The sequence below is a fragment of the Pezoporus flaviventris genome, unplaced genomic scaffold (assembly GCF_033815535.1).
Source record: "Pezoporus flaviventris isolate CSIRO_AGI_PZ_B2104156 unplaced genomic scaffold, CSIRO_AGI_Pfla_v1 ptg000031l, whole genome shotgun sequence".
Classification (NCBI taxonomy): Eukaryota; Metazoa; Chordata; class Aves; order Psittaciformes; family Psittacidae; genus Pezoporus; species Pezoporus flaviventris.
Window position 1 is genome coordinate 58491982 of NW_026892579.1, and position 23897 is coordinate 58515878.

The window sequence follows — 23897 nt, forward strand, 5'->3', positions numbered from 1 at the left end:
GCTTCCTGAGCATGGCCTTGATTGTAAGGTACATGCCTGGCAAACTGATTAGAAAGTCGTGGATTTGGTATAATGTTTAAGTAGAAGTTAGGCTTTGCTTGAATTAAACTAATTAATCCAGTGTTTCTTACAAAATGTGGAATAAAAGAGAAGAAAGTAAAGGGAAAAGGTCACAAAATGACCTTATATAGTGACACATACTGACAAAAAGATCATTATGTCTTTCCTATTTTGCCTTTGGTCTTAGACGCTCCGAATCTTGCACACAACCTGCAATGTAGGATTAGTAACATGCTGACCTCTTCTATTCAGTAGTGCTGCATGGAGGGAAGAAGAAAAGGGCATGGTATATGGTATTCAGTTGAAACTACTGGAAGAATTTGCAACCCCTTAGAAAAGGTTCCAGTTTCAAAGGCTGATGGACACAGGTACACAGACTATCATTTGAACCCATAATAATACTACCATATACCTTAATCATTTAATGCCTGTCTTCAGCTGGAAAATGTGTAATAGTTGGTTTCGGTAGCTGTAGGTTTGTGTTAGCTATAGACATGCCTTTGTGTTTATTAAAACTGATGTAGGATGTAGCAGTGGGTGAACTGGCTGACGTAACAAGTACATGGGCTGTACCATATGCATTAATCCTCTATGGCATCGCATAGCACACTACTAAGTTCTGTTTATAAGGAATGTAAGGCTTGTAGAACAGCTTTTTCCATGAGATAGTGTTGAATGTTAGTCAGCTGGGGGGGTTACTCTGCAGTATTGTGCATTAAGAATATATATAGGACTTAGGCAGCATAGCGCAAGAGCCGTTATTACCCACAGTGATCATGTGGGTGGGTAATACACCTGTGCATAGCTGTGTTCAAGGCATATAGACATCTCTAGAGGAGATGAATGGTGGCTCGGTTGGAAGGCCAGAACTCTTGCCTGATTTAGCTGAGAGTTAACAAATACTGGAAAGAGAGGAAGAGAAACCTAAACAGTCCTCCAAGTGGGTTTTAAGATCCTATGCATATTAGAGAGCCTGTGCTCACAGGCTCTAGTGCTTCAGATTAATCAGACAGTGTGGGTGATGCACAGTTACTAAGCCACAAGTATACATCAAGACAAAGAAAACCCTGGATCACTGTCACTTAGAGAGTACTTTGTCTTGGATAATCAATAAAGTCATCCTCTTGGAAAAAAAGTAATTATGACCATAAAGACTTCAGCCTCTCGGTTCACTGAAGTAAATTAATATAGTGTTGGCTAAATTAAGTTCAGACAGTTGGGTAAAAACTTGCAGTGTAAATATATCTGTCTGGAAGGGTTTGGGTGTAGGTCCATAGCATGATTCTTAAGTATGTGCAGCTGAATAAGAGTAAAAACCAGACCATTAAAAGTAGTCCATAATTGTTGTATTTCAGAACAGGCTGGCTATGGGGATCTCACAAAAGAGAATAGTTTGGGAGGGGGCTGGTTTAGTGTTTCTGTTTATATACTTCCTCACAGAGCCTGGCTGAAAAGTTAGTACAACATGACCAGAAAATAATGACATGACCAACTGAAATGGGAAGTTTTATGTAGTCAAGATAAGCAACTGTTAAACTGCACTTTGCCCGTATGGAAGATCCAAGATTTGATACCTCCTTCACCTGAAGGAGAATGAATGTGCAAGCCTTCCAGCAAGAACAAGGGAGACAGCTTCATATTTCTACATTGAACTTCACTGTGGTTTATAGCTCTCTTGTGTTAAGCAGTAAAAAGACCAGAGAAGTCTTATTCTTCTTTCTCAAACCACTGCATTTTCAGATTTGCTTTGCTGATCTCAAGATCTTCACAGTTACTGTCTAAAAACGTTTTAGGGATATTTAGGACTATCATTGTCTTCTTTAATTCTTTAAATTATTGTAAAAAACCTTAGTCCTCATTTTGTGTTGGTGAGAGGTTTTAGCTCTTGTGTCCTCTTCTGGCTTGTAAATCTCAGTTTAGGACCAGTGTTTCCATTATAAATTGCCTGCAGTAATAAAAGTGAAATAATTCCATTTTTTACCTGTGAGAAATTTGTGGCACCATCTTAAATATACCTGCTTTTCCAAGGAGGTGCAGAAAGACCATCACATTTGAATCATGAGAAGATAAACTAGTGTTTGTCATAAGCTTAGCTTCTCTTTTTTTACTCAGGTTTTTTTCTGCCTGCAGCTCTTCTCTCATTGCTTTTGAGAAGGTGCTTTCTTTGCTAAGCAGAGTCTGCACAAGAGCTAAAGAAATAAGTTGTTGCTATGTGGAAGGGAAGCTGCTTCTTAGTTTAAACAGTCCATGAGCCTTTCCAAATTAAAAACTGCCCCCATTTAGCTAGGAGCTTAGTGATTTGTGTTATTTGTTTGCTCATGTGCACTTATAACCCACCCCTCCCACCCCCCATGAAAATGTGCCTTCCGTTACCTAAAGGGGCCTACAAGAAGTCTGGAGAGGGACTTTTTACAAGGTCATGTAGCGACAGGATAAGGGGAAATGGCTTGAAACTGAAGGAAGGTAGATTTAGATTAGATATTAGGAAAAGAATTTGCCCTATGAGGTGAGGCACTGGCACAGGTTGCCCAGAGAAGCTGTGGCTGCCCCATCCCTGGCAGTGTTCAAGGATAGGTTGAATGGGGCTTGGAGCAACCTGGTTTAGTGGAAGGTGCCCCTGCCCATGGCAGGGGGTTGTAACTAGGTGAGCTGTTAAGGTTCCTTGAAACCCAGACCATTCATTGTTAATGGTTCTTTCCAACCAAGACCATTCTTTGTTAATAGTTCCTTCTAGCCCAAGCTATGACTTAGTTGACTGTTCGTCTTTGTTTAATGATTGAGTCGAAAAGATTCTGAGACCCGCTGAAGTTGATTGGTATGTTCCCCATGGCGAGTTGCATCCACTGAAATCCTTTTTTCAGCTCCCTCATGTTAATCTGTGGCTATGTAGTTTAGCTCTTTAAAAAAAATCGAAAAAACAAAAAAAAACAAACAACCAAAAAAAACACCAACCAACCCCCCCCCCCCCCCCCAAAAAAAAAAAAAAAAGGAAATTGGGGGAAAAAAGAAGCCCTCTCCAGCCCACACACACATATGGTGAAGGTAGAGTTGTATATGGTGACTTATCTCCTCAAAGGCAAATGTGCTCCTGGAAAATATGGATTGGTTGTTAGAAACCCCAGCGAAGGGAGTTTCTCATTTAACCTCAGCTTTATTTTGTTTAAATGGTCATAAATACCTCTGTTAGGCAGTCTCCAGAGCTGTGGGTTCCTGATTTAAAATAAATACATAAAATCTCTCTGGTTAATCAGTTTCTTTTCTTGGCGTCTGGCCCCTGAGCTTTGTTCTGCTGTTTTTTGAGAGACTTCACTTGGCTTCTGAATCCTAACTAAGAGCTGATCGTGTCCATATGGACTTTATTCCTTTCCTAAATTATACATTTAGCATCTTGGATCCTTCATATGCTCATTTCTGTCTCCTTTCTTATGTTTTTCTATCAGATAAAACTTGAATATCTAAATATGCTCAGTCATTTAACTATTACACTGGCTTTATTTATTCTTAGATTTTCCAGTTTTGTGTTTGATAGATGCAACCAGCCCAGAGCTTGAGTTTGCTTCTTCTGTAGCCTCTTTTCCTGGCAGCAGGAAAAAGGAGGGCTGAAGATGTGCTCTGCTTTCAGCTCTTCCCCTTCTTAAAGCACCTCTGGATGCTGCCAAAGCAGAGATGCTGTGGGTTGTAACCAAGAGTGTGGAAAATGAGGGATTGTGTAGATAAGTGGGGCTGTCCCCTCCGATGGAAAGTGGGGTAGAAGGAGGGATAAGTACTACTCCACTGTTCAGCTTCCAGCATGAGGAGAAGCTCTTGTGTCTGCTCCGCAGCCCATGTGTCATTGGGACCATGGAAAGAAGCAAGAAGACTCTTGGGGTTTCCCTCAAACAACCCCTGTACATGGAGTTCCCCAGAACTTCACCAAGAGAAACATTACAGCAGTCATAAGGTGAAAACTGCTATTCCTGTCATAGAATCATAGAATAGTTAGGTCAACTGTTTCTGTAGCATGGCCCAAGTATGTTGTCTTTATTATCTTCTCATAGCTCTGAAGAAAGGCAGCAACCTGTCAATGTTGAGGTGACCTGGAGCTGGCTGAGGAGGATTTTAGTGTGCTGGGTGGCCTGCATAGATTTGCTGTGTTGAAGGAGTTCATTGGTTCTATAGTCTTGTGGTGGAAAATAAGAGAAAAACAAATTCTGCAAACTAAGTACTTTGGCCTTTCAGCTCTGTGGACTGGATCTTGCCCCCTTTTTAACTGCCAAGGAGATAAATTCTAATCCTGTGGTTGTCATTCTCACTTAGAAGTCTGCTAGGTCTGTGATATTTTGATTGTTTCAGGTGGTGATTGCCACATAACTTAAGTGCTTACCAAAAACTTCTGTGTAGTCACAGAAACTGTGGGGCTTTGCGCTTGTCACTGTTAAGAGAATCACAGTTAATTTTTAGAATGGCAGCTGTAGCCTTCATTCACGTCTTCAGTAAGTGCCTTTAAGAATTAATCTTCTCAAATGGCAGTGGAAAGCACTTGGGTATCAAATGCTTTCAGTGACATGAAAAGTGGAGAGAAGTTCTTTTCTGCCTTTTTTCCATCCTGAAAGAGGTGACACTACTGTGTATGACAGAAATAATACTTTTTTTAGTCTATTTTATACATGCCATAGATTGAGGTTTGTAGAAGATGGGCATTTACACTAATTTCAAAATCTTGGTAATGCCCTTTATACCTGGGAGTTGTGACCACAGGATTTCATTACCAATTAGAACAAGTTCAGCTGTTTCCACTAAGGACACTGCCACTGCCTGGGGGAATGTGTGTTTGTATGTTCTTCCCTGTGTCCATTTGCACACATAGAATTAATTACTCTGGTTTGCTATGGAAACCGTTCTTCTCCATCGTATATAAATAAGGGCTAAGCATTTCTGGAAATGTAGAAAAGATGAAAGGAAGTGTAAAGAAGCTATAATTAAACTGTTCCTGAAATTTTGGCACAATTCTTAAGCTCAGATTTGAAACCGGGAGCTGACTGAGATGCTGCTTGATTCTTAGAAGCTTTCTGTTAATTCTTTCATTACCTAAGCGAGCATATTCTTAGTCACCAGCATGTTCTGAAATGTTGATCCTTTTCAAGAAACATGATGCCTTGCTGTTTTCATGATCCAGTGTCTTTCGTCTGCCTCTCCCTTTTCACTGGGGATATGTATTCCTGCTGTATTATACAAATGAAGTATGCGTCACCTGTTCATGTGATAGGGCCAAGTGATATATTGGAGGCAAAATTAAGGTTTAAAACTTATGTAGAGTATGCTTTGGTATGCTGAAACTTTAGGTTAGAATCTGGAATACTATTTAGTTTTACCTCCTAGAAATGTGAATTGGTGACTTAGTTCTGGTCAACAAATGCAAAACAGCCCACAAGTGATGTGGCAAGTATTGTACCTTACTGTACAGCTGAAATGATTGGGTGTTAAGAGATGATTAAAAGGAAAATTACATACTGTAGAACATCACTCATTGTGGGCAAAGTATACCACAAAGGTAATGAGGAAAAGGAGGAAAAAAATGTTTGAGTCAGGTGTGCTGTGTAATTCAGATCCTTTACTAGTATAACAGCTACGGTATTTTGACATTGTGTTTTGCAAGTAACTGAGCCTGGTGGCTGTCCCTGTCAGGAATTTCTATCACAGGCAGCAAAACTGAAGAGCTGATGTTGTAAGCAAGTTAATTTTCCCACTTTTTGCAGTTAGCAGCCAAATAGCATAGACTGAACACGCTTGGTTCCTAGTTCCTGACTTACCATCCTGACTCCAATTCAGTCAAGATATTTGATAACATAGTGTTTGCCTCTGTTATGTTTCATATAGTTGTTGATGCATGTGATCAGTGGTTTGCTTAACTGAGATCAGGCAAATTTTCAGATAATTCTAATGAGAAATGTTGTTGATAAGTTTTAATTGTGAACTGTAAAGGTTTATCCCAGCTGTATTGCTTGGTCTAACTAAAATACATAGCTTCCACCTACCAGCCTTGCTTCTCTGAAACTGACATCATTTCAGTTGAACAAAACCCTCTGTCTGAGGTTTGTTTCTAAACAGCGTCGCTGCTGGAATATGCTGCATCTCCACAGGAGGGCTCTGCTGCCATAGCTATACTAGCACGCATTGTGCGGTGCCTCTGGGATTTTTTGCCTACTCAGTTTCTTTTCCATTTCCCCAGTAGAAAAGCAGGTATTGGAGCTGCGGGATACTACCCTGTGTGCAGTGCAGCAGAGCAGTGGAAAGGTGGCTGCTGAGGACCTCCAAATTAGAAAGATAGAAGTGTTGGGCTTGTGCCAGGCTTGTGTTTCTTCCTCTAGCAAGAAGAGAGATTAAGGTGTTTCTGGTAAAAAAAAAAACAAAAAAAAAAACAACAAAAAACAAAACAGGTACATTAAAGAAAGGCTTTAGTTTCATGTTTATGACCATACCTTGCAATTGGTACTTTTTAATACATGTGAAGAGTTCGACAGTTACCTGTGTTAATGGGTTGAGCTGGAGGAGGAAAAATGCATTCCATGTCAGTGCTTCATCTGATGTCTGAGACAGAGTTCATAGAGCTATAATAAAGTTGAAATTCTGTGTCTATATAGAAATACAGAAGAATTAAAGAAGAGGTAAGCATATTATACTTGCAAAAAAAAAAAAAAAAAAGGAGGGGGGGATTTTTTTGTTTGGTTTCTGATGGCAGGAGGTTGTTTTGTTTTGAATATTAAATCTTATCTACCAAGGCCCAGTACAGGCTGTGGAATTAAAATGCCTGGAAACCATGGTATGTGCTGTGTATATTGTTGATGCCCTATCCTACCCAACAGCAGAGATGGTGACACTGGTGGAGAGAAAAGCAGGAGACAATGCATTATGAAACATGAGAACCCTGTCTGCCTTCCTAAGATGCTTAAGTTGCCTTTCTCTCAAAGGCTGCTGAAGTAACGGCAACATCAAAACATGGTTACAACTACTTTGACAAGCAGGAAATCCTGCCTTCTCTCTCAAAACTGTGGAATATAGATCAGTAGCTCTCCTGTAGCCTTCCCACAAAGCTTCTGAGTGTATTTACATACTCTTGATATGAGTTTATAACACAAGACACCAGAAAGAAGGTCCGAGGAAAGTAACATTGATAAAGTTGTGGTTATACAAACCATGCTGCTATCTAGCTGACTTCTTATGCTGCTAAAATAAAAGTTAGTGGTGTTCTTGTTTTTTAAGTTATTTGGCTAGGACAGAAACACTCCCAAGGTTGTCTTCTAACCCCTGAAGGATCACAGCATTTAGCATTAACTGTCTGAATCATGAATTGGAGGAAAGGGAAATTGCATTGAGGAAAGTAATTCTTCTGATTAAATAATCTGTAATGTATAAAACCAGACAAATAAGTTTTGGGGCAAGAAATTAAGGAATTGGGGGGAGTGGGGGTGGAATTTCTTTGGGTTTTAGTCTGGAGAGGTACAAAACAAGTCTTACAAATACTTTTTGACAGGTGATGTTTAAATGCCTTAGTCTTGGCTTCTGCATTATACCTGACCATCACATGAACTATACCAAATGAAGCTGGAGATTATAGTTTTCCTACATCTCAGTCACTGTTAGTAACAGGGTTTTAGGACTACAAATAGCTTTTCCTTACTGTTTTCAGGGTTGCTATCACACCATGAACAAACGTTCCATGTCAGGCCGTTTTGTGTGACCTCTAACTGCATATACCTTATAAGAAGTGAATCTGTCTTCTGAAACAATGTTATATCTCAAGTTTGGATTGAACTGTATCATCATTGAGTGGAATTATATTGACAAATACTAAGCTTACCAAAAAGATGTTTGATAAAACTCGTAGCATGTATAGCTTTGGAGACTAACATATCTGAAGTAAATGTAGCAAAATACTTGTTGCACTTATTTTCTGCTAAATCATAGCAAAGACTCTTAACTCTGGTAAGAATGTTCCAGGCTTTCTGTAAGAACTTGCTTTGCAGAGGGCAAGATTGTTACTCTTTCTCAGTAGCTAGCAGCTTCTTGTATTTGGTGCTTATAAAGTCTTGTGATCCTCTGACAGTTAAATATTTGATGGTAAGTGAAACTCTGTATCAGCTATATATTGTTTTCCATCTTACTGTTATAATTTTGGAGTCTTTTAAAGCAGTTAACTTGACATAAATATTTTCTCCTTACTACAGACAACATTACTAAGTCGTCTGGAACGAATATTTGAAGTCTGTTTTCCTTCCATGCCTGTCCTTGAAATTGAAGAAGAAATCAGTTCCTTAAATCATTTGTTGGAAGCGGGTGAAAAGCAGATGACAACCGATGAGACCTTAGCAAATACTGGGTAAGAAGCCACAATGCAGCACGCTTAAAATGGAAGTAGAAATGTGTCTTTAGGAACTTAAAACATATAGCAGTAATTCAACATAAGTTGTTTGTTTCAAGCATTTTGAAAAACTATCGAGTAAAAATTAGTTATCTAGCAGAATGCTTGTTTTTAGTGACTACATATGCCAGGAATATTTCATTTAGCATATCAACTTAGTCAGCAGCATATCATCTTTTAAGTGATGTCTCTGAATCAGAATATGTCGTATTAGTCACATTTGATATAAATCACTGTATTTATTCAAGTGATGATGAAGTCTCCGTAGGCCTTGTCCTGTCTGCTCTGGACATCATTCTCCAATCAGAAGTCTCATCTAAAATTGTTCTGAGAACACTGTGCAGTTTTAGTTCCCCTGGGTATTGTGCTTGGGTGTAAGTTTAATTGGAACGTATAATAAGTCACTTGCATTAAAAACTGGAATAAGTATTCAAGGCTGTGAAGCTGTTATTCCTGTTGATAACTTGATTTATGATGGGTTCTATAGGGAACTGATGGATGTGTGGACAGAGCTGCAGGATATCCATGAGGCATATGGACTGAGATACCAGTGGGGTGGCTCCCACAGCAACAAAAAGCTTTTGTGCTCCTTGGGAATCGACACAAGAAATATTGTGAGTCTGTCCATAAAACTTGTTTTCTATATAATGAAGCTGCTTTAAATGTAGAGTCAGGTGAAAGTCTTTGTATGAATGCTTGTCTCTTAATTGCATAGTTGCACTGAACACTGCTTTTCGTGACAGACCATCTGACAACTTTTTATAATCCCTTTTAATATTAAAAGTTGCATTAGTTTTTAACCATCGTGTTATATTTAACATAGTATTATTCTCTGATACTAACCTTATACAAGTTATATAACATTGGAAAAATATTATTGTCACTGACACAGGAAACTCTTAGTAAATTTTGTTGTTGTCTTATCAGCTCTTTACAGGCAACAAGAAACAGCCTGTTATAGTACCCATGTATGCAGCAGGACTGGTAAGCTTTTTTTAGTATTGTTTTTTGCTATAGTTCCAACAGTGTTCTATAATGCAATATATTAAATTATATTAGGCACCAAGTGTGCTGAAAGATATTTTTTTAATTATGATTATGGGTTAGGCATCAGTAGAAATGCGAGAAAATACTCATCAGGTACACAATTTTTATTACGTGTGCAAGCAGATACTTTATAAACAGAAGTATTGGGTTACTTATTTCAGGAAGCAAACCGTTGAGTAAAGTGGGCTAGCTAGTCTAAGCTCAATTTAAGGCCCTTTCTAAAAAGAAACCTGAGTGAAGTAATCTGTTAATGTGTATGCAGCAGTAAAAAGTTTTTGAATTTTAACTGTTAAATATAAGGTGTAGATGTAAAAATATCAACTCGAGCTTGACACGAGAAACTATATCATTACATAGTTGTCAAAAATGACAAAAGAACATCAAAATTCATCAAAACATCAATTCACGTCAGCGCTTGTGGGAAGCTGTGGTGCTAAAGACCAGTTGCTTCAAAGGAAGGCAAAGTATTGCTCAATAGTTAAGATACTCTATCAAATGTGTGTTAGAAGTTTTCTCAGTGCTCTTAAGCATTCTTCTTTGTGCAGCTGTTTCTTTCATAGGCTGCTTGTTAATTGCTCGATTGCATCTCAGTATCCCTAGGTAAAGAATGATGCATAGTAATGCTTTGCAGTGTTACTGTCATATTCATAAAGGACCGACGTATATATAACAGGCTATTTATGCATACAAACAGCACCGTATAGCCAATAATGTTGTGTTGCCCCAAATGCTAGATAAAAACAGGAAGCATAATTTAGATCTCTGTAGATTAAATGAAACTCAAGTGACCCAGTGCAGTAAGATCAACTGTTTTCACTTATGCCAATATTCTGAAATTCCCATGTTTCAGACTCTGTGCAGTGTCTGCAAAAACATTTAGAAGATTTGCCATTTTTTGCTAGTCTGAGCAGAATAAATGATGTTCTTTTTTCAGAAAACTTGTGTGTTTGTATATATATATGTACATACAAACACACTTCTATATTGTCATTCACAAATTGAATATAAAAGGGTTACAGTCTTTTTTTGGTATACATTAAGCCAATTTAATCTGTAGCTTAATTTTGTAGAGTGACTTCTACAGTCATTTTCTAGAGCTGTTGTTTTCTGGTGCATCAAGGTCAGCTCATGCCCTTCTCTGTATGTAAGCGTGGTATTCTGATATAGAGGGATAAAACATCTCGTAGTAATTGCTGTTTTCTTCCTGTAATACATTTGTGAGCAAGACTGTGTATGCAACACATGCAGTTATTTTTTGCAATTAATTGGTATTGCTGGTTAATTATCCCCAAATTATTTTATATACTTGAGCACACAATAAGCTGGATAGAGATGATGCTAGGAGTAAAGTGGCTTGCAGCTTCCTATTGCCACCCTGCTTCAGGTGCTTCTCCACTGTCCAAAAGAATTGATTTAACTTGTGGTTAAATCCTAAGCTCCCTTAATATGGTGTAGAAGCATCTTGGTAACTGGCTTCCTGAAATGATTTTAAATATGCTGGATGCAAATCCAGTTATTTTATTTGGGGGTTTCTTTTCTCATACCTCATTGCGCCGAGACATGCAAACCACCTTGGCACAAACTTTACCCTATCTCACCCTCAATTTTATTAAGAGATTTCAGACATTTTCGTAGTGCTGCCTATCTTTGGACCACTTGTTTAAAATTAAAAATGTCATTTGATTATTTTCTTAAAGCTTTTTAATGCATTTATATCCATGTCAGTAATTACTGTTCTTGGTATCATTCTGCAAGCTGATAATTTGACTTGTTTCTTCTGAACTACTCAATTGTTGAAATGGAATGAATGCACTTGTACCTTTGTGATGGGCCATTTGATGTTTCTAGAATAGTCTGTACACACCAGGGAGAAGCCATCACCTTGTCAAGTAACTGTTCCCTCCATCTTAAATTACATTACTGAAAGCTGAAAGCAAGCTCCCATGAAGCACTTAGGTTTCTATTACTGGCTCTAAAATATTTCTTATGCCTAAGGAACCAGGATGATTCTCTTCCCTGTCCCATCTCCTTCCGTCCCCCTCACTGAAAGTGTCCAAGATACTGGTTACCCCAAAGCCCCTAGCTGAGGGTAGTACTACCTAGTGGTGTGTTTCCTATTTTATTTGCATCTGCAGTTCTTGGTATATATATGTGTGTGCTTTATTATTTTTTTATTTATTTCTCTATTTAGGGTATGTTAGAGCCTACCAAGGAACCTTTGAAACCAATATCTGCAGCAGAAAAAATAGCTTCAATAGGACAGACACCTCCTGTATCACCAGAGATGAACACCTGTCCATCTGATCAGTTCCAGGTAAAACATAGAGAAGGGGGAGGAGAGTAAAAGAAAGAATGAGGGAAACAATGGAATGCTTTGCCTCTTCCTTCATATTTAAATATCTAAATGGTGTGTGCAAAACCACCTGTATTTAAAGGGCAGGTGTTCCTTGTGTTAGATTGAAGTCTTGCTCTTGGGTCTGCTTTTCATGTGTGACTGGAAGGGAGTGCCTATGGTAAGACTAGCAGTTGGTGGCCAGCATTTGAGTCCTGATGATACCTCTGTTAGGCAGCAGTTTGCTTTAAAAGGCAGCGGACAGTTACTTCCAGAAATTTTAGATGTAACTGGATTTGTCCTTTTTTTGGCTAAGGTTCTTCATCTTCCCCTTTTCTGAAGCAAAGGTCTTGTAGGATGTCTTACAGGACATCATTCTACCTGTTGGTTAGCACTTGTTTCTTCTGAATTACTGTATCTACATGTGTACTGTTCATGTTCTTTTCCTTTTTTTCCTTTCCTGCCTTTTTCAAAGTAATATGAAAAACAGCCCAGCTGCCTGGAAGCAGATTCTGAGTACAGTCATTACTAGAATAAGTGCCTGACTGTACAAGTTCTATTGGCCCATTATGCCAGGTTTTATTGAAAACAGAAAGCTGCTTTGTTGCTTCTCTGTCTTCTAAGTCTGGTAAAAAATGAGTTCAGATCTGTTTAGGAGTGAGCTTTTGAATTTCATGAATTCTTTTCTTGCAGTTTTGATATTACAACATTAGAAAACCACTTAAATGCCATGCATGTTGCAGCGTGTGTGGTTGTCAACAAGCTAGTGAGATGTGCAGAGACATTTCATTTTCAATATCACTACAGTGGTACTCAGCACATATTCAGAGGGTCAGCTTAGTGCAGGTCTTGTTTAATCTACCCAGCATCTTTGGTTACCTGCTATGCTTGTCATTTAATGGCATTCCAGAATGGATTATCCTTGTTCTACAGCTAAACTTTACACTAGTTTTTTCTGAGTATAGGGATTTTCTTGCATTCCTTGCTCTGCCATAGTGCAGAGCTCTGTGACATGCTTATACCAGAGAATTTTTTCGCTGTAGAATAGCAGTATGTCAGTGGTCTCAGAACTGAATTGTTTTATATAGCAATTATACAGGTTTGGTGATGCTCCTGTGCTGCTTCTGTATAAATACTGTAGTAGAACTGAGCAGCTGGACTGGGCATTAGAAAATGTAACAGTAATGGATATCGCAACCAGTCTGAGCTGAAGAAATCACTAGTGTATTTCTGTATATGAAAAAAGTAGGAAAATTTCACTGGCTTTCTGCAGCATTCAAAGTTCCATTTTTTTACTGAGTGGAAAACAAATTAAACCGTGCGCTAAACATAGTGTAAAGAACTGCAAGAGCTTGAAGTAGCAGCATCTGACATGTGCCATTTTCTCAGTTGCTTGGCAGTTGTAGTGCTGAGTGCCAAAAATAAAGAACCTCTACTTATCAGAGGTTTTTTTGGTTTTGGTTTTTTTTTTTTTTTTTTTCCCTCTCTCTCTATGAATTTGTACTTTTGGGTACTCCTGCAGCAAAATTCCAAACTGTGACAAGCAGTGGGATAATCATAGAATAGTTTATGTTGGAAGGGACCTTAAAGCTCATCCAGTTCCACCCCCCTGCCATGGGCAGGAACACCTTCCACTAGAGCAGGTTGCTCCAAGCCCTGTCCAACCTGGGCTTGAACACTGCCAGGGATGGGGCAGCCACAGCTTCTCTGAGCACCCTGTGCCAGCGCCTCAGCACCCTCCCAGGGACGAAATTTTTCCTGATATCTAGTGTAAATCTCCCCTCTGTTTAAAGCCATTCCCCCTTGTCCTGTCACTACGTGTCCTTGTAAAAGGTCCCTGTCTAGATTTCTTGTAGACCCTTTTAGGAGGCTGCTCTAAGGTCTCCCTGGAGCCTTCTCTTCTCTAAGATGAGCAAGCCCAGCTCTCTCAGCCTATCTTCATAGCAAAAGTGCTCCAGCCTTCTGATCGTCATCTTCATGGCCCTTCTCTGGACTTGCTCCAGCAGGTCTGCATCCCTCTTGTGTTGTTGCCCCCCAAGATGGACTCAAGACTGCAGGTGGGGATCTCATACACCCGAGTAGAGAGAGAAAATCCCCTCCTTTGATCTGCTGGCCATGCTCCTTTTGATGCAGCCCAGCATACAGTTGGCTTTCTGGGCTGCATAATCTTGTCCCATCACTTGTTCTGACAAGACCGTCTCAGTTTCATAACTGTGGTCTATGAATACATAACCAGAAGCTTCTGTGCTATCTGTCTGTGCTGCTGGCCTTGAGTTTTTTGTTTTTGTTTTCAGAAAGACAAATACTGAAATAAGCTTTTGGGTAAGAGATGAGTTAGAGCTCTAACCATTAAGAGGCCACAGTTAAGTAACATTGAGAAAGCTTCAGGGCAGGAACAATCAGTTCTCCACCTCAGAGACCTTGTTTCTTTCTTGGCCTTATCTTCTCTTAATGTTTGGTAGCTTCTGTTTGCTTTTGGAAAAATCCAGCTTCACATTGTGCAGACTGCCTTTAGGAATATTCCAAATTGTAGTGGTATTATGATGTGCCCCAACTTTGGTAAACATTTCATTAGGAACTGTGCTATAAACATTGGTAAATATACAGTGGAAATATAGACAGTTTTGGTAGACACTGAAACTTCTTATTCTAAAGGCAGGTAATTTAGATATAACAATTTATATATCTTAAAGCTTATCCAGTTAATGCGTAATTATTTAATTAAAACTTCTGAATGCCTCTGTTTTCAGATAGTGATGGTGATGGGTCATTCTTATATTTAGAAGCTTCAGAATATTGACTTTCTTATTAGAAGGAGAGGCTCTTATCAATAGATTCCTAGGCTTTGCTTAAGGAAATGAGTTGTTTAAAGCCTGGCATACATGGGATTTGTATACAGATCAGTGCCTCTCTGTGTACATGTGTGACTTCCTGCTGAAGGAATAAGACTTTGGAAGAGAGACTGTGGTGGTGCAGAAGTAGGAGTGCAAAGAACATTTGTAGGAACACCGAAAAGCCTCCTAAGTTTTTTCTGTTGTAGGCGAATGGAGGAAAGCATGCAGAGATTTAAAATAGAGAGCATTCAGAATCAAAAGTATTGAGGAAAAAGCAGCAAATGATCTGCAGTATCTTTTCTGAGTTATTATGTAAACTCAGTGTCTTGGCCCCATTCCCTGCAGAGGATCTCACTTGGGTGGTTACAGTGTGGAAACAGTGGAGAAATTTCCATCTGAGCCATTTAAGCTGCGAGGGCAAGATTTTTGTGATTTCTTCTCTCAAGCTACTGAAGTTACTGACTGATCAGTCAAATTAGTTTGTTGTGTAAAGATGAGTTTTGTAGACTCGTCCTGTTTTGTATTTGAAGGTAGCATCTAAATTCTTCTCGTCTTGTTTATCTTGACAATTGAGGGGTCTATTTCTCTCTTTCTCTGTGCTCATAACTGTAAGGCAGGAAACACAGTATGAAATAATTCCCTGATTGCTGTTCCCTTTATCCAAGCATGGTATCTCAGAGGCTTCACAGGTCTGAAGTGAAAGACTTTATCAAGACACATCAGGTGTAAAGAAAGCGTGTCTGCTCACATAGGCAAACTTTAATTGTGAAACCTGATGCGGGTACCCTTCTCTTCTTCTTTGGGGGGGGTTTGTACCATGGCCATGTCTTCAGGCAGTGTGATTTAAATATATCTCAGCACTTGTTAAAATGGCTCCTGTCTGGAATTAATGTTGACTGCTTTCTTTTGATTTGATACTGTTCTGTGGCTAATGTTTTAAAGTTTATTTACCTGCTTCTCTTTGGCTTTCTTGGAAAAAAGCTGTCTTAAATTCTGCTCTTTCACTATTGCTTCAAAGCATCCTCTTCTGTTTGGGACTGTGTTTCTTCGGTATAGTCTAGCGGTAGCTTTGTCCCAGCGTACAGGATAAATAGGGGATTTCTTACCCGCCTAATTTTGTTTTGCGAGTTTTATATTGGATTAGAAATCTATAGTGACCCAGACCTTTCTAGAAGAAAATTACCAGTCATTCTTTTCTGCAGGTGCCCATTACAGCACATCTGCATGCATGTAAGCCACTGAATTAGGGATCAGGTTATAATAGAAATAAGTATCTTAAACTTGCTGGCTATTAGGGTCTAAGCCTTAATTAAACCCCATGGGGTGACAGTCTTAAAAAACACTTTTAATTATATAAGGGACCATCAGGACTTCTAACAATGACAGATGCAAACTACCATATTGTTGGCCACCAGCCAAAGCCTCCATCATGGGACTGCTCTCCAGTTACACACATGAGAAAGATCCAAGAATATATGTAGCTTTGTTGACAGAGAGAAAGGTTTGCAGGTAAGAGATACAGACCTTGCTATTGTATCAGGTGTGACAGTCGTTTGAAAGTGGTGTCTGAGAAGAATAACTTTTCAGGACTGTTGTAATTTTGCCAACGAATGCACACAGTGAAACATATGAATTACTTCCTTGTAAACCTTTCTGAAATGTTTATGGTGCTCATTTCTGGGATCAGCTAAATATTTATACTATATTTGTATTACAAGCCCTTCTATTCCCCCCCTCTCACAGCTTTAAGACAGCAAAACAGTTCTTTTCTTTCTTTTTTTTTTCCTTTGTTTAATTTTCCTTGGGTAATTATTGGCACAGAGACAAACATTTACATTTTACTCGTTTGGATTATAAAAGCTCTTGCATAATAGCATTGTAAAATTACTGTGTGAAAACATCTCTCTCTTTTATCAAAGAGAAATACGATGCAGTTAAACCAGTAGGCATTTTGCTTGCTTTTTCTCCCTTCCTTAACATTGAGAGTAGTATTCTGACAGCTGAATATACTTTTTCATTTTCTGTACCATGCCCTGTAATCTAAGATGGAGGGAGGACTGAGAGCAGTTTGCCCCAATTCTCAATATTCTTCTAGATTGGGTGTTTTTCCTTAAAGCATGTTATTAAAGTAATAGTTGAAGTGCAGTAGTCTAGCAGCCTTGCAATCTCTGAAAGGCAAAACATCATGTTCCCACTGTCTGAGATTTCAGTGCTATGTTCAGGTGTCCCTGTATAGTTTAGTTTTCCTGGGGCCAAGGACACAAGGAACAGAAAACTTTGTTTGGCTTTTGCCTCTGCTCTCTGCTTTCACTTTGTTTGCTGTTTGATAGAATAGAGCTTGTCAGCAACTTGTATAGATGGGGTCGGCTTTACTTGCCACCCTCTTTTGGAAGTGATTGAAGTCAGCAGAAGGGCCTCATCCCATAGAGCAGTTTAATATACTTAATATACTCTTATTGATTTTGAGTCAGTTTGGGGTTCTTTCCCCATATTAGGAAGAATTCATCACATCCTTTGTGCTCTGGCAAATCTGAGAATCAAGTCATCATTCAAGGAAAAAGCTTAGCAAGCCATTGGTACCACTATTTCCATGCAGTTCTGTCACACTCATGGGTCCTGACTCAGTCTTTTGACACAAAATGTAGTGGGTGTTTTCCTCAGTGAGAGTTGGTAGGAAGCTATTTTGTTTCAATTTGAGTTCATTTTGCTCTTTTTTTTTTTTTCTCTTTACAAGCCCCTTTTAATGTTCATGTATTTTAGATGTGACAAACCTTAACCAAGCTACAGATGATAGTGATCATTACTTCAAGTGTAGCTTCCACACTCCTAACATTATGTGTCCATGGAAATCATTTCAGTGCCAGTAACTTCATGAGCAAAGCAAAGTAAAAAGTATAGCATCAGCTTCTTAAGCTCCGTGGAGTGAATACTGTTCCAGTTGTGCTCAGTACTGGAAATACTTCCAAGTCATTAGGTAGGAAAGATTTTTCTAGGCAAGGCATTTACTATAAGTAAATACAGAAATCTCCAGGTCCCTTCATTTTTGTTTCCATAAACATCTGTCACCTAGCAAAAGCCTCTTACAGTTAGCTTAATTGTGCAGAGCTAGCTCAGGCTGCTACAGTCTTAATTTGTGATTCTACTTGGTTTTTCAGTGTTGGATAGTTGACAGATGTGTGTATGTGTATATATATATATATAATAAAACTAAAGAGAAGGTATGTCTCAGCCACTGGAAACTTGGCAACTAGTGATGCATTTTGAATAATGCTGCAGAGAACTTCCACTGCTTTTCTTTTGTAAGTGTGGTTGTTCTGTTAGAAGTTGAGGGCACATCCTTTCCCAGTACTTCTTGATACTTGACCCCGCTGGGGAGATAGCAGAAATGCAGTGCACAGAAGTAGAAAGATGAACTTACTTCAGCCATTTCTGATACAGTCCCATCTGTTTGCATCCTGAGAATACGAGAGGACAGCACTTGCAAGTCACACTGCACCTGAACACACTTCCTCTGTCAGCATGGTCCCTGCTGCTTGCTTGATTTACCTGTGTGTGTGTAAAAGACGTAACAAGAGGAAATGAAAAGGCAAGGATGGCCTCCTTGGAATTAACATTTCCATGCTCCTCTTGTTCAAACATTGTTACCAAGGGTTTGTTTTTATATCAGAATGAGTTAATAGTTAAAGGATAACAAGTTACAGGATTTTTTTTAAGGGTTGGGATGGGGAGGGTATTGATAGTTTGTCCCTCACACATAGGAATATGACTCTTCAAAACAAAACAAACCAAAACAATCACGGGCTCTTTGATGGTACATAACTTGATTTTATATGTAATCAGACAAAGAATGGATGTACAGACAGCTTTCACTAATAACCTTATTGTACATTTGCCCCATAATTGTGTATACATAACTTCTTATGCAAAATACATTGTCTTCCATGAAAGTATTAATAGTTTAACTTTCAACTATGCCTTAATATTTTTTTTAAACAAATTCATATGCTTTTGTTAATTTTCAAATCCTGTTAGAGTATAAAGGTTACCTAATCTGTACCGTTGAGAATTTAATGAGATTTCCTATGAAAGAACAAATCTACTTTGAATCTTTAGTGCATATTATGAAAATACTTGCCTCCTGAAAGTTGGGGCTTGCTCATTTAGTTGTCTTTTTAGTATTTAGATGCTAAAGAATCTGTTGTTTGAACTGCTTTGCATTGTTGTAACCTGAACTGACTATAAAATCTGATTTCTGACTTTTCAACTCTAGGAATCTCTACCACCTGTCCAGTTTGACTGGAGTAGCAGTGGCCTTACTAACCCTTTAGATGGTACGTCTCTCCGTAGAGCCTCTAGCACCAGAGCTAGAGATAAGAAAGCTACAAAGTTCAGACAAACATCTATCTGCTGATTATTTTTTTTTTTAAATACAAACACACACACATATATAAATATATATAATATTTATTTCTTACTCCTACCTTTGGAAATTCAGGCTTTCTTTCTGATTAACTGTGCCCCTGTGTGAAGTATTACGTAGTCTGGAAAATACCAGGTTAAGTATTATTTTAGATGCTAGTGTCACAGTGGCAATATTAACACTACATTATGCATAACTGCAGATTATAATGAAACTCTGAACAAAAGAGCATTTTGGATTGAGTTTTACTTCTTAAGAGTATTTTTCACCATTGAACTACTATCTCTAGACATCCTTTGAATGATGAACTTGTGTATAGTGGCTACTTCAAAGCACAATATTTTAAACTGTTTGCAAAATATATCCTTCTTGAGCTGAAAGTTTTCAGATTTACAGATAATTTTATATTTCAAAAATGTGACTTCATCTGTTATCACTTTTGCTTACATGCAAGATCTAATTATAGGTAATATATTAAAGAGGTAGCTACGAACTTATTTGTATATGTAAATGTATATAGTTATCACATAAAAGACCCTTCACATATGTCTATTTTAATAGCAGAGTGAGTTGTGCCACCACCTCCAGTCTCAGAAATGCAAGTGCATGCAAAGGAAACAAAACAAGTTTTGGAAACTTGTTTGATGGACAGACTAGAAACTTGTAAAGAAACACAGTTTTATGAGGAGCCTGCTAACAGCAGTTAACTCATGACACAAGTTGTTCAAAAGCAGGCTAAAATAAACTGCATCTCTTACTCCACTGGTGTTGCCTCATGGTATTGTTTCAGAACATGTGGGATGTAAGAGTTTGGATAGCAATATCATGGTGCTGAAGGAAAGCCTGGATGGACCCTTTTGCTGTTGTCTGGTGTCTTACTACTTCAGTCAATCATCATGCTTTCTTTTTTAATGAACAACTTCTCTAAAATGTATCTTGGTTTGATTTCTGGTTTAGTACTAAAGGGGAACAGTATAACTTACCAGTGAGGAACTGGATACAAGAGTGGCATTTGTTACCCTGCTTTAAGATAACGATAATTAATAGCTTAAAGCTGCTAAATAAAACTTTAAAGGGTTCTTTTGGTTCTTCACTTTTTGGGGATCTGCTAAGTCTTCCTGACTTTCCTGTTTTTCAATTGCAGTGAGGGGAGCAAAAGCCCACTATATTCTAACTATAAGTTGACCTGTATATTGTTTCCCTTTAACTGATCACATCTTTCTTTCTGGGTTGTGCTGGTTCTCTTTCATTTTTAGATTGAAATAAATATTTCTATTTTCAAGTTACTAGTGTTGATTTCCTTGCTGCATTGTACATAAGGAAATGTGCACTGAATTAAGTTGTTAACATTTTTAGAAGGTACAAACTAATATTGTAAGCATTGTTTTCATGTCAATTTTTAAATTGCGTACTGAGTACTAATTATAACTTGCATGTTCAAGTGTGTGTCTTACCCCTTTTTACACATAAACCCCTCCCTTGGCTTACCTTCTGTATGGCTGCCTACCAACACGGTCACTGAATTTCAAGCTAGTGGAGGTTCCACTCTTCTGAACCTTGATTTCTTTGGGCCCGTGGATGACAGTAGCTCTAGCAGCACCACCACAATCCCAGGTCAGCAGAGTGTTAAAACCACAACTGTAATATTATAATGACTTACTAAAAGCATGAGCACATCACTTGACTTTCCTATAAACAAGGAGAAATTTTGCATTGTGTTTCTCTACAGTGTCTTTCTACTGCATTTTTCCTTTAATCTATGTTCTGTCTCATGGTGTTTTGTATCGAGTGTGAAGTATTTAAAAGGTACTGTCAGCTCTGTATTTGTCACATGCTGAAGGAATGAATGGCTTTTATGCTCATGCAAATAAGATGTTAAAACACTTGTTTCAAATTTTGAGAGTTAACTTTTCTAAGCACTTGAAAAATGTTGCAGATGTGATGATTCTCAAAAAATGAGGCTTTTTCTCTCCTCTGAATGAGTGCCTCAAAGTTATAGGATTATGATGTTATTTAGAAGTTATGAGTGAATTTAAAGTTACACAGCTTAACATACCAAAACCCTGATGGGATTTGCTGCTACCAGGAGATTGTAAGTTTTTGTGTGTGAACTACTAATATTAATGATAAAGTGAAAAAAGTGTTTTAACATAATTCATAATAGAAAACAAAGATAGTTGCATGTTTGTGGGACATTAGAAGTTCATGAACAATAATTATAAAGCCAAAGCACTTTATCTCCAACCTTTTCCCTTAAAAAGGAGGTGAAAACTCCACTCTCAATTAGATAATACATGAAAGTAATTGAATTAATTATGATATGGTTTTGACATGCTCTATTTTGCGTGAGCTTGTGAAAACCTACACTTTGAATAAATTTCTGCAGGAATTTAAAGGAACATTTGAGGGATTTATTTTAGTGCATAGGTTATGTAGATAAGGCAAATATTCTTCCAGTATAATGCCTGAAACCATGATAATTTTCTTCATAGGAAGGTTTTGAGGTTTTTTTAATTTACTGGGGTTTATTTTTTAAATCAATTTTTAAGAGGTCTGGGGTTTTCCCCCCATTTCAAATAAGTGCTTAGAATGATTACTGCATTTTTTGTTTTTAAAAACCTGCTCTTTTCTGTTGTTTTGAAATCTGGTCATTGAAGGCATTTTTGTGGCATCACATTCCAAATGTCTTTATTCCACCCTTGAGAAATGTCATTGTCCAGATGAAAGGTGGCAGGTTTGTCATGGAAATGATAGGTAGCAACTTCAAGAAACTCAAGTCTTACAGATTCTTTTGTGTGTGCAAGTCTATCAACAGAAGTCGTCAGTGCCCTGTACATGTACTACTTGTGCAGCTGGGTGTGTTCTTGTGTCCTGATGATGTGCACACTTGAAGTGATTACTCGAGGGATACTGTTAGCCTTTTATTTCCCCTTTTTTTGTTGTTGTTGTTTGTTTCATTGAGTTACAGGTACAACCATCTTCCCTGGTATGCCCTAGAGTACCCTTTTTGGTTACTTTTATTTGGTTTGGCTTTTCTTTCCTTTTGACTTGTTTCTGGGAAAGTCATTTGTTTCTTGGCTTGCAGCTCGTGTGTTTGTGTGTGTGTTTAAGAGCTTTGTGTGGGGTTTGGTTGGCTAACTTTCCTTCAATATCTCATTAAGGTTTTGCAGTGCTTTCCTTAAATATTCTCAAATCATTTAAATAAAATGGAGAATATGCAACTCTTGAAAATAAGTAAAATAATTGAAAGGCAAATTGTCAGATCGTTTGGCTTAAAGAAGAAACTTATTAGTAATAGAAGTCTGTTCTTTCTCTGGAGACTTTTAGTTTTACTTACTATAGAGCTACACTGCATTCTTCTCAGTCTGATTTCAAGCCAAAATAACTTTTATTTAAAAAAGAATTGTATTCTGCATTCTGAAAAGGGAGTTACCAATTTCTAGTTTGTTCCCACAGGTTTAGTGTATTGTCTTATTTCTCATGGTAATAGTTCAACACAAATGTGGCTGAGTAAGGTGCCTGAAGATCAGTAAATTGAGCAGCAACATCGCATGACAATGAAAATGAATTCAGGACCATAAATGTGAATATCTAAATGATGTAACTTTGAAGGTTGCATTTAACTTCTGTTGCAGAGTTGCATGTCAAAGGACTCCTCGTTTCAATTAGTTTTTACAATTTGTACCTTAATGGGATTTCTCAGGCTTCTGCGAGTGAAAGTGTATTTCTTCAAGTCTTCCTCTCCCTGATTGAAAGTGGATATTTTATGGAATAGTTGGGCTTTTTCCTATTTCCAAGTTCTGTAAACATCTGACAATACATAAAATCTCTGTATACTGGGCTCAGGACAGTGCGTATTTTGTATGAAGCTGGACAAAACTTAACTTTGGAAACCCAGGCTTAAAAACCTGTACACGGAAAACACAGCTGTTAATTTCTAATCAATTCATACTAAGCGAATCATATCATCTCCCCGTCCCCACCTTCTGCAGCTTAACCAGGTGGTTTTCTTCATTTTACTCCTAGGTCAGCTTAGTTTTCTAACAGTGTGAGAGTACTTGTGCACAAAGGATGAATGATGTAGATACTGCGTGGGGAGAGTTCATGCAAAGCAAGCATCTGTTTGTGCACGTAGTACTGCAATTACTGGGTGGAAAAGGCAGAACTATAGGTGCAGGCATTTTCAGTTTTTTTTTTACTTAGTAATCTTTTGGTATTTCAGGAGTCTCTAAGAGTGTCTTGCTCCACTCAGACTGGATAAAAATCATCAGCTTATAAATCAGTTTCTGTATTAGGTAGCTACATAGGACCATCGTATCTAAGCATTTGCAGCATTTGTTCTGCACTGGTAATGAAATGCTTGTGTCTTGGCCAAACCAGCTGGCACAAGCATGACACTTGTTTAGAACACAGGTGTCTATCATGATGCTTCTGTACAAAAACTCTACGCTGTTTTTGAAGAACGCTTATTATTGTGGATGGCATATATGCATACTTCTTTTAAACCCGTGAAGCATGAACTAACTTAAACTGTAACTAGAGTAGTACCAGCAATGTAAAAAGCTTCTGAGCAACAAAATATGTTGTAACAGGCTTTCCTCTTGGTTTATTTTGATAGTTCTTATTCATAGAGGCTTTCTTGAAGAAAATACTTAATAACTGGAAATATTAGAGCTACTTCTTACCATGACGTGAAGCTTGCTATTAAACAGGTAGAATTTCACTCATGTATTCTTCTGGATGCAGTTTTCTATTGTTTGCACTGCTTTCAGAATGGCCTCTACTGATAAAATTTGAAATCCATTC

The 23897-nt window shown here is 38.1% G+C and overlaps 1 protein-coding gene across 4 annotated transcripts in view; it reads left to right on the forward strand.

The window, feature by feature from the left end:
- AFTPH (aftiphilin) overlaps positions 1-23897 on the forward strand; it is a 48818-nt gene that overhangs the window by 17108 nt on the left and 7813 nt on the right. The window contains exons 3-8 of one of the 4 annotated variants that reach the window (XM_061461448.1): positions 8265-8416; positions 8946-9072; positions 9386-9442; positions 11697-11819; positions 18942-19002; positions 20534-20628. In XM_061461448.1, the coding sequence (XP_061317432.1) occupies positions 8265-8416; positions 8946-9072; positions 9386-9442; positions 11697-11819; positions 18942-19002; positions 20534-20613 (600 nt within the window). In that variant the 3' untranslated portion in view covers positions 20614-20628. Of the gene's footprint in view, positions 1-8264; positions 8417-8945; positions 9073-9385; positions 9443-11696; positions 11820-18941; positions 19003-20533; positions 20706-23897 lie in introns of those variants that run through there. The other 3 variants (XM_061461446.1, XM_061461447.1, XR_009744672.1) reach the window with 3 other exon arrangements.